The sequence below is a fragment of the Cannabis sativa genome, chromosome X (assembly GCF_029168945.1).
Source record: "Cannabis sativa cultivar Pink pepper isolate KNU-18-1 chromosome X, ASM2916894v1, whole genome shotgun sequence".
Classification (NCBI taxonomy): domain Eukaryota; kingdom Viridiplantae; phylum Streptophyta; class Magnoliopsida; order Rosales; family Cannabaceae; genus Cannabis; species Cannabis sativa.
In genome coordinates this window covers 72135899-72147504 of record NC_083610.1, presented here as the reverse complement: position 1 = coordinate 72147504, position 11606 = coordinate 72135899, and the positions used below count along the sequence as shown (strand labels likewise).

Below are 11606 nucleotides of genomic sequence, written 5' to 3'. Positions count from 1 at the left end.
GGGAAAGTGTACTTTTTGGTTGGTGCTTGACAAGTTTTGGACTACGTCGTCTAGCTGGATTGTGTCTTCTAGGACTTCAACCTCTAGAATTTTTTGTTTGTGGGCTTCGAGACCGCAACCTCAGTATTGGGGGCTCGCGTTTGTCCTTACTTCTTTCAGGTTTCACCAAAGAGTTTTCAATCCTCTTATGCGGTTCAGCCATGGCGAAGAATTCTACTAACGACTCAGGCCGTCGTGCCTTTAGTTCTTTCTAAAAATTCGTTCTTGGCAGGGCACTTGTAATTAACATACAAACCAGCGAAGACTCGGGGCCTTCTCGGCTTTTGTTATTTTAGCATTAAATTGTTTAAAATAATCTTGTAAGAACTCACCTACATCTTGCTTGATATTGGCCAAAGTTGTGTATGGCAGTTTGTATGATATCATGGCTTTGAAATGCATTAAGAATAAATCCACGAAGGTTTCTGAGGTTGATATCGATGCCTCGAGTAACTGGCTAAACTAGTCGTGAGTATTGTCTTCCAAAATCACAGTAAGTATTTGACACTTCGCTAATTGAGGTACCTGGTCTACTTCTATAATCGTATTAAATTTATCAAGATAATCGATTGGGTTAGTGGTACCTTTATATTGAACGACTCTGAGAACTTAAAGCCTTTGGAAAGTCTAGCTTGTCGCACCTCTTCTTTAAAGAGAGATGTCCCATGAAGCTTGTAAATGAGCTTTCTGTACTGCCTGATCAGTCTCAATGCTCGCAAGAGGCTTTCTTGATCGAGTCCTCCTGACAATATGGGGTGGATTTTCCAAGTTACTTTTATTGCAAGCATGTGTTCTATTTGATTCAAACAACCAATTCATATCATGATCTCTATTCACCATCTCTTTTAACAAGTACCAAGTGGCCTACTTAAATTAATGTACAATTACCACTAACATTATTTATAACATAAAAGACAAGCTAGAGAATAATAGGAGATCTACCACCAGAGAAATCCCCCAAGATCCCTCAAAGAAGAAAAGAAAACTGATCTCACATGTGAACCCAAGCCCCATTACAAGCCCCTAGCCCCATTGTACAGCCCATTCTCAAACCCCATTCAACATCTCCTGTGAGTGAGAGCCCTAAACCCGTGTTGTCAAGAATCTATTGAGCATTTGTGCGAGCACTGCCTCCTACATGTATGAAAGAACACATTATTTAAGGTGCTCATACTTATAATGCGAACAAAATAACATTACAAGATGTTTCTTTATATAATCTTTAAGAACAAACCCATAACTTTCAAAGCGAATAAGAACAAAATAAAAAAGCTATCATGTCTTTTAAACAATAAAGAATTCCACCAAAAAAAATATAAAAGGTCAAATTAGTCTAAGCTCGAAACCTCAAAACCCAGAATCTCATATGGAGATATCCTATATAAACATATATATAATTATAATTATAAAGAGATAGAGATAGACAAATTAAAAAGTACCATTTTTTCTAAAAATTACCAAGGCTCGACTAGGATTGTCCTTCATCACAAACGAGCCAGAAACATGTAGAAAGATGCAGACAAAAATAACATATTAAATAAAAACGAATAGAAAATTAAGGGTTGAATTGAAAATGAATTCTGGAATTAGAAATAGGGGTTCATATTATATAATATATAAATTTTCATGGTTTGGATAGAGTGACTGAAAATGGGGGTTTACATTATATTGTGCATTATTTTATAGTTTGAACATGGTGATTGAAACTACATTTTAGAAACGGAAAGGAAAGAGGGATTTAATAGAGTAAAGAAAGCCTCTATTCAAAACAAAAGAAAAGAAAGGAAAATTAGAGAAAAGGAAAAAGAAAGGAACGAGAGAGTTTGAAATTGAGTGAGTTGTTATAGTCTTTAGAGATAACTCTTTCTTTGGGAATAATTCGCGCGAAAAAAAAAAAAAACTAAGTGGGAGAAGAAATAACGCAATTTTTTTTTTTTTTTGCTTTGGTGGATAGCTGTGGCAAATGTATTAATCTCATTTTCAAACAGAAGTAAAAACAATTAGCCTCACTTTTCCACAAAGCAAAATGTAATAGACAAATTTTAAAAATTTCACTTTTTTCCTCGATCCTTCTTTTAGTAACGGGAAATGAGCTGACGCTAATTGATATTTTTTAGCTTCAGTTATACTATGAAGCATAAATTTCTGCCTATTTTTTGCCTCTAAAAATTATTTTGGTGAGACGCGTTGACTAACGCAAATAGCGCCTTTTGTAGTAGTGCTCTCTCTCTCTCTCTACCCACACACCAATTTCTCTCTCTAGAGATTGGTGTGTTTTCTCTCATCTCAGTTCATAGTGTCTCATGAATTAAGTAACATTGTGATAGAAAATTCATCCATTGAATTAATCTTATAAGCTCACTCTTATTCTGAGTGTTGAGGATTAATTTGGAAGACCCTAGGGTGAAATCTTCATCAAGTTCATAGCAACTAGATTGGATGATCGATATTAAATACGAAAAGAATTTAGGATACCTTGATAGGTATTAAGAGGTAAAAAAATCTCGTAGTTTAGATTTAATTTATATAATCATGTTGAGATCCAGGGGCTTATGATTCAAATCAGATTCATCTAAAATATTTTTTTTTTATAAAGATTGGCTTCCATTTTCTACTCTAATTTGGACCATAAAAACCAATAATGACGACCAATTGGCATTTAAAGAGGCATTGGCTATTCTTGATTGGAGGTTATGGTTAGACGCGATGAACCATGCAAGAAATGGACTTTACGAGTCCAGGTCCAGGTTTAATGTCTGAGTATGGGACGAGATCCGGGGCTGGGTTTTGGGTCTGGGGCTGGGTCCAGGGACCAGGGCTAGGTTCGGGGTTCTGGTCCGGGTTTGGGTCCGGGTTCGGTGTTTGGGGCTGAGGTCGAGTTCGGGGTCTAATGTCGGGGCTAGGGCCGAGTTCGAAGCCGTGTCCAAGGCCAGGGCCCGTGACGAGGCTAGGTTCGAGCTAGGACCGAGGTCCAATTTCAGGTCTTGGTTTGGGGTTCGGGATTGGGACTAGGTCTAAGATCAGGGTACCCAACCCTAGACCCTTTCTAAATTTTATAATATAAGTTAATATAGATTATTTGTTATATATTAAATTATATGATTCATATTATATTAAAATTTATGGTCATAATAATTAATACAATACAATATTTTATCTAAACTTAGTGTTACTTGTTATTTAATACAATATATGACTCTTACACGGACTATCAAATGAGCCTTAAAATTTTAACAACCCTAGCCTTTTAATTTCAATAAAATTCTCATCATGCAACAAATAAACTAGAGAAAAATAAAATTAAAAGTCTCGACTTTCTAAGTAGCAGTTGAACCAAAGTTACATAACCATTCGATAACTAGCTTACATGATACGGTCAGACAATGAAGGAAGTCTTTTGAAGAAATTCAATGCTGGAGATGGCTTCCTATCACGAAAGATTGGATGACGAAAATAATAGAATCCAAATGTCATGGCAACCATTTTAGAGGGGATCAAGTACAACATCATTGCAACTACAAAACACAATCCTATAAAAATTCCTGTGGCCCGTGGATCACACCACGTAACCAATGCTTGCAAACGTTCACCTTGTGTTGCCAAATCTCCTAAACCATTTTGCACTTTTGCCCCTAATATTCGAAGTTTATCATACCTGGCTTGAATTGCTTCGGGTTGTTTACAACTTGGCAGTGTGTCAAATTCCTCATCTAGCTCATCACGGTCCACACTCTCCACCAATGAAAGTTTTGGATCAAAATGAGGAAGTGGGTATCGAGATCGAAATCTATAATTCCAAGCTCCAACCGCAAAGACATAGAATGCAAGAGTGGGGACGATTAGTTCAGGAAACCACACCAACATCACGAGTAATGCATGCACAAGTACTGTAGCTGTTGGATTTTTCCACGTTCGTGTATTGTCAACCCAATTAACAACATCAATCACATTACCAATTACATTAATAATTCTCAAGTAATTCACTCGAACTTTTCTCATACTGAACACGTTCGAGTCAGCATCAAGCATATAAAGCACAACTTCACGCCGAAGTGGTGGCTCATGTCGCGAAAAGTGTGAGGCAATGATCTTCATAGTGGTGCTTCTCAACACATCTTGTTGAGCTAGCCCGAGAGGCTTAATATGGTGCATCAACGGCAACAAAGGTTGAGAATACACGTGGAGCAAATCTAAAGTAGGACTCACCTTCACAAACCGAATAGCAATATCTACCTCACCCATTTTCTTCATACCACCCGGAGTCAATACTAACAAAGGATATGTATTTTTGTACACTTTGCCAGTAGCCAACGTGGATATACGAATCCGAACCTTTCCAATTCGGTAATCGGGATGTGTTGCATCATCAGTAACCTCAATTAATGCTGAAGTTTCCCAGCTATCAAACACCCCAATCGTCAAAACTGTACAAGGATCAAACACCTTGAAGGTGTACTGTTCGTTCCACTTAGGGTCCAAACTATCCGAAATAGTGCGAGTTCGCACCCACTTCGAACCGTACTTTGCCACACAGTAAGCGTCCGTACACCCTTTACCGTCGATGGTCTTGACCGGAACAAGATTCTTTGCCCGAATGATACCGAGTTCCACTGTGCCAACAGGAGGCTTCCAGAGTTGCCTAGCCGTGGGGCGGTAGTCGCTGCTCATGTGTGCAACCTCATCCATCACGTGATATCCGCCATCGAAACAGAGCCTTAGGTGAACACGTCCGTTATAAGTTCTTCTTTTCTCATCCTGAATATTTTCAAGGCTGAGCCACCGTGACGCTACTTTTCTGTCATCCACTCTCCTCTCTACAACAGTAAGAGGAATTATTGCCGTTCCCAATGTAGTTTGTCCCTTTTGATGTCGTATCTCAAGAGTGATTACAATGTGTTCAGAGAAAGGTTCAGCAGCAACGAAAATAAGATCTTCATTCCACAGGGGAGTGCTATTGCGCGTAAGAGAAGCTTTAGTCTTTTGAATTTGGGGACCCAATTGAGCTTTGACTTGGAAGCTTAACTCCTTAAACGACTTCATTATGGGGAGAACATCTTGGGCTTCAATGACTGTGATACGAAGATACCAAAGTTTGGGAGATTGATAAATTTTGGCACGAGCGTGTGGATTTCCAGAAATATCTGATTTCCACGCGTCAGCAAATGATTCATCTGCCTGGGTGCCTACCCATGTTGCTAGCATGAGGTCCCCACAGTGAGCTCCGCCCCCTTCCAATCGATACCACTGTGGGGCCAATGGGCTGTCCGGTGGGTCCCGCAATGGAATTTCTGTCGCGTCAAAACAAATTCCACCCAAGAAGTTTTTGCTAATTGCCACGTCGGATGTGGGCTTAGAGTTGGGTATGTCCCACACGGAGACCTCTAGTGTTGAGGAAGATTCCGGTGAGTCACGGGAAAAAGCGAAGGTCTGATCCCAATCAAAGAACGTCGTTTTCCTCGCTGGTTTCGATCTGACGTGGTAATTGGATATTGATATCTCCACGATTGGGTTGCCTTCTGTGGGGAGTGATCTGGCTTTCACGATTCGTACGAACACGTAGTGCATCTTCTCCACGAGATCGAATGAAGATCGTTCGATCGAGGTGACCATATCGGACATATCAGAACTAAATGATTCTAAGGAAGGAAATGGTCTCGTCATAGGCCTCGGACCGTTAATATTAATCCCAGCTGTTCTTATTTTAGGCAACGGCCTTGAGACGGAGGAGGCCATCATGTCTAGTTCAGCTTCACGTTGCATGGTTTTAGGAGTTGTTGGTTGAGGCGGAGGCGGAGGCAAGCTATTCTCCGGTGGAATTTCTTGTGGCGGAGCAACTTCTTCCACTTTCTCTTCCTTAGGTGGTTCAGTTCTCGGTGGTGACTCAGTAGACGGAGCCGGAGGCTGATCAACCTTTTCAGCCTGATCAGCAGCATTATTTTCTGTTGTGTTTGACTTGGGAGCTGGTGGCTCGGGGGTAGGCTCGGGAGTTGGAGTCGGCGCTGGTTGGGGCTCCGGCTTCTTTTCCTCATCCGTTAGTGGAGGTTGGATGATCTGGTCGGCGTAGTAGACTTTCAAGCCGATATCACCTTGAACCCAACTAAACAAGTGTTTCTTTTCAAGAGTAAAATATATGAGAGCCTCTTCTCCTTTCTTAACGAACTGAGCCGTACTGAGTCGAAGTCTGCCGAGGAAGTTGGTTCTAGTGGTGGGCCCGTGAGATTTATCGTGGAACACATTGAGCTCCAAAATGTCCTCGAACACTTCAGATGGTTTTCCGGCATTGAACTCCAGCACTTCATTCCACGTCGGATTCAGGTCCCGTAAGATAGTCTGGGTTCGCTTTCGTTGACCGTAATAATCAACCGTTACGTACGGACTCGACGTGCCGTGACCATCTTTGGGCAAGAGGTTACGTGCGTCCACTACTTCCACTATGAGCTTCTGTACTGCGGTCGCCATTATTATTAATGGAATTTTACAATAATAATAATATATAAGCTCCTACGGGTGTTTGTTATTATGGCTCTGTTTTCTTAATAGTGTCATTTACTTGGAGTTTTCTTTTCTTACTGAGATCAGTCTAGTATGTGGGAAAGTTAATAAGGGAGAAAAAAGAAAGAGTAATGGTGGAAATATTAGTTGTATTTGTGTAGATAAAGAAGAAAATGATGTAAAAGGAAAGGTACATATGAGAAGGTATGCTTAACTTGAGTAAGAAGAAGCTTTTTTTAGACCAAAATAATATTATTATAAACAAACTATATTCTCTTGATTTCTCTTTATCATTTTAATACATTTATCTTTATACTTTGTTATACATATATACTTTTCTTTAATTCACACTCTGAACAAGATTCTCACCTCACAGTCACAGTGCGCCTTTGCTTTATGTTTTTGTCCTTTATTTTGTAGTCCATAAAATATGATAATATTATTATGATAGCTAGCAAGGTATGATTCCCAAAGAGTGATGACTTTTAAATCACCGACCGACCTTTGATTTATTTGTCACAAATTTAATGCTTTCAAACACTGCAAGTTTGACAAAGATATAACACGCGGTATCTAGTCATGATCCCATTTCACGCATTTCAATAAATCTATATATCTAAGTTTAGTTCATACTTCTACTTCATACTTCATAATTTCCATTTATTATTTATTTATTTATTTTTTCCAAATCGCATGTAATTGTAATGGAATAGCTCTTTATGCATCCTAGTTGGCTGGGCGCAAAGGCTTTATCAAAAATTATTGATCTTAAACCCCTTTTCCCATCACAGTGGAAACTGATTTTTTTTTTAGAGGAAATGGCCTTTTAAAAAATTACAAAGAACAGAGGAAGGGCTCACTTCCATTTCAAACCCAAGTGCTATCTAACCCGAGTATAAATTGAGCAATGTTTTGGGCTGTTGTATTCCCCGTTTTATGGACATGGGATAGGAAAATAGTTGAGAAGGAATATAATATTGGACACTATAACAGTGAAAAACGTAATTATTTTAGTTATTGAAAAAGTAATTACACTAAGACTTGAATACTTTTATTAGACGAGAATACATCAAACACTTACTCTTTTATTTTATATCACTAGACACCTTTACTACACATTTGTGTATAACTCACACTTTGGGACACTTTGTCTTTAGACACTTACTAAGAACTCACACACTTAGACTCTTTTTCTCACACTTGAACTCTCTTGCATAAACTTGCATCTTAAGCACACACCTCACTTTTATTTACTATTTATAGGCTACAAAAGATGTAACTAAATATTTCTAGATTTTTCTAATTTACTAACTATTTAATATTTTTTTTTTTTTGCTGAATCAGATAAGTTGTATTGCTCACAAATTCCATATTTACAAACTATACAGCACCAAACAAGGCCTGGAATAATCTATACATTTATAAGGCTATAAACTATTCCTTTTCTTCCTTTGTAATCTTTGTATCTACAAAAATTTGTTCTCTTTGCTTCACTCCTTTCATAACTAGTTGTGCACAACTCTCAACAGTTTGCATCTTGCTATTCCAAAAGCAGACATTCCTGTTAATCCAAATTTGATACACCATGGCTGCTACAGTTGCTGCTATACTTTCCTTTTGAACTTAGAAATCTTTTCCCGAGAGATCCATCTCAAAGTATCTTCTAATGTTCTGATTGTCCCATGCCAGCCAAGCCAAGTTTTAACAACTTGAAAGCACCTGTTACTAAATGTACATTGAAAAAAGAGATGCCCAGCTGTTTCAATCTCAGATTTACAGAGGAGGCAAGAAGTTTCTTGACAAATTTTCATTTTGGCTACTCTAGTCCTGGTTTGGAGGCGGTTTTGAACAGCCAACCATAATATAATCCTATGTTTTGGTATATTATAGCTATTCCAAACTTCCCTGAACCATTTGACCTTTTCCTGTTCATCATTCATGTGAGAATAAACAAGATGGATACTATATTTACCTGTTACAGCCGACTGTAGGTGAGGGAGAGTTTTATGTGTTTCTTTGATTCTTACAATTTGTCTCCAATACCAACTGCCTTCTATGGTTGAATTATAGTCCCACCAATTTGTTACACTGCATGTACCCACTTCACCCATAAGTTGTCTTGTTTGGTGGCAATGGCCCAAACATATTTTCCCAAGGCTGCTTCATTCCATTTGATAGTATTCCTCAGACCCAAACCCCCTGCTGCTTTTGATTTGCACAATCGGTCCCATGATACTTGCCCAAGACCATTAATCAGCCATGCCTTTCCACAAAAAAGCTCTACAAATGACATTTATTTTTTTTCAACACTGCTTTAGGAAGAACCACGATTTGTGCCCAATAGGAATGAATTGTTATTAATACAGAGTTAATTAGAGTGATTCTACTTGCAAAGGATAAATTTCGAGTTCCCCATGTTCGGATTCGTTGTACCATCTTCTCAATTATAGTGCCACATTCCACTGCTGTTAATCTTCTTGCACAGATTGGAATCCCCAGATATTTGAATGGTAGAATACTCCGAGCAAACCCCGATGCATCTATTACTCTTTGAACTTCATCTTCTTTCATCCCACAACGGTACAATGCAGATTTCAGTTCATTTGGATACAATCCAGATGACATAGAAAAGAGTTTCATGCCTTGAAGTAGATAATAGATAGATTTAAAATCACTGTGGCAAAAGATCAGCACATCATCCGCAAAATAAAGATGGTTGAGCTCCATATCCAAACACCTGTCATGGAATTTAAAATCTATTTTCTTTCCTACCTTTGTTAAAATTTTGGAAAGGTATTCCATGCATAGAACAAAGATAAGAGGAGACATCGGGTCTCCCTATCTAAGGCCACTTTTTGCTTCAAAAAAAAAAACCATGCATTGATCCATTGAAAAACAAACTAAACTTAGGAGTTCGGATGCATACCATCAAGATTTGGATGAATTTCGGTGGGAATTTCATTGCAACCATCATTTCTTCTATGAAATCCCATTCCAGTGTGTCGTATGCCTTCCTCAAATCCAACTTAATCATGCAATTCGGCCTTACATTTTTCCTTCCATAATGCTTCACTAAGTCTTGGCAAACCATTATGTTATAAGCTATATATCTCCCTTGTATAAAGCTACTTTGATTCTGAGCCACTAATTCTGGTAGGACTGTTCTCAATCTCTTGCATAGCATCTTTGTTGCCACGTTGCAACAAGCAACTGGTCTGAAATCACTAACACTCTTCGGGCACTTCACTTTGGGAATGAGGGTAAGAGACGTAGAGTTCAGCTCTTTCAAAAGTCTTCCTGAATGCAGAAAAGAGAGTATAGCCTCTGTAACATCCTCTTTAATGATCTCCCAATTATCTTGGAAGAAATAGCTGCTAAAACCATCCGGTCCAGGCGCTTTGCTTCCAGGAATATCGAATAAAGCCTCCTTAACATCTGCAGCTATAAATTCCATCTGTAAGAACTCCTGTCTTTGCTTTGAAAGTATAGGGCCATTTTGCACAAGTTTTGTGTTCACTTTTTTCCTCATTGCCATGCTTGATCCCAATAGGTTAGTATATTATTGCAAGACAGCATTACTAACCATGTTCGGGTCTTCTACCCACACCCCTTCCTCTGTTAGAAATATTTTACCAAGATCTAGATTTACTACCAAGTATGTTTGATTAACATCCTAATATGAATTCTAAAACAATGAAATAAACACATAAGAGTTTAAGAAAACCTTACATTGGGTGCAGCGGAATATAATGACTCCTTCCATTCAGATCCCTAGCCCTTGATTCCTTTCTGTAGCAGAGCATTATCAAGATCTGAATCTGAATCTTTTTCTCTCCTTCTTTGATGCTGATTTTCCACAGTCTTACATACTATGATTGAGGTACTACTTGATGTGTGTGGGCACTACTCTATCACTCAAGGGAATTTCAAAATTAGAAGAGAAGAAAAGAGAGAGGAAAGTGGTGCATGGCTTTTTCTCTGAAGGAAACAATGTGCAAAGTCATGAGTTTCCTGAAGCCACCACTTTCTATTTATAGAATGCCTTCTAGGTTTAGGTTAGAATTGAATGGCATTAAAATAATGAAAAAATAAAATGGTAAAAGGCTTTGCATAGTGGGCAGCCATTTAAGGAAATTGGGCCTCACTTTGCAACTTTTCCATTTTGTTATTTCTCATTCCCATTTTCTCAAAAATACCAATTTTCCAATTTAACCTTTTAAATGCCAATTCTAATTATTTAATTATTAAATAATATTGCCATTTAATATATTTATTAATTTAGACACATAAAGTATATTAATTAATAAATAAACCTAGAATCTCTTTTCTTTACAATTTTTCCCTTGCTTAGTGAAAATTCGTAAAGTAGACATAGTCTAACTTTAGAATTATAATTGATTAATCAAAATCAATTAACTGAGTCTTACAAGCAGTATGGTCTCAACTAGTATGGGGACCATGGGTCTATATAACCGAACTTCCAATAAGTCGAACCGAATTTACCAAGTAAATTCCCTAACTTATTAATTCCTTATTGAATCCACACTTAGAACTTAGAATTGCACTCTCAGTCATATAGAACGCTCTATATGTTCCATGATATGGACACGTCATTAGTTATCCATTGTTATAATCCTAATGTGATCAATGACCCTCTAATAGATGATCTACATTGAAAGGCACTAAGTTACAGTTACACCTTCAATGTATTTTATCCTTAGAACACTTAGCTCCGTATAAATGATATTTCAGCAAAGTGAAATGAGATCTCCACCATTTATCTCTGTTTAGCAAAGCTCGAAGGATATCATCATTTCACTTCTAAATTCCTATAGAAGTTATAGATTCCATATTTATGGTAGCGCTCCCACTCAATTATACTATCATGTTCCCAAAATGTACGTATCACCCTGACCCAAAAGTAGGCTTAACTAACAAATCAAAGAACATGTATAGTACTCTTGAGATCAAACCTAACCATATCAGGATTAAGATCATTTGATCTAGGATCAACATGTGATATTGAATTGAATAGATATTACGGTAAATTTTAATATATCTAATCAAAGTTCAAT

General features: G+C 37.9%; 2 protein-coding genes across 2 annotated transcripts; both read right to left on the bottom strand.

The window, feature by feature from the left end:
• Nucleotides 1-3174: 3174 nt before the first annotated feature.
• On the bottom strand, nucleotides 3175-6908 carry LOC115719981 (multiple C2 domain and transmembrane region protein 16). The gene has a single exon (XM_030649152.2). The coding sequence runs from the start codon at nucleotides 6496-6498 to the stop codon at nucleotides 3403-3405; it is 3096 nt and encodes a 1031-aa protein (XP_030505012.2). The 5' UTR covers nucleotides 6499-6908; the 3' UTR covers nucleotides 3175-3402.
• Nucleotides 6909-7965: 1057 nt separating this feature from the next.
• Nucleotides 7966-10066, bottom strand: LOC115725164 (uncharacterized). Its single transcript, XM_030654601.2, has 5 exons — nucleotides 9458-10066; nucleotides 8965-9303; nucleotides 8630-8794; nucleotides 8251-8456; nucleotides 7966-8092 (listed from the first exon to the last, which is right to left on the bottom strand). The coding sequence occupies exons 1-5, from the start codon at nucleotides 10064-10066 to the stop codon at nucleotides 7966-7968; spliced, it is 1446 nt and encodes a 481-aa protein (XP_030510461.2).
• Nucleotides 10067-11606: the final 1540 nt, after the last annotated feature.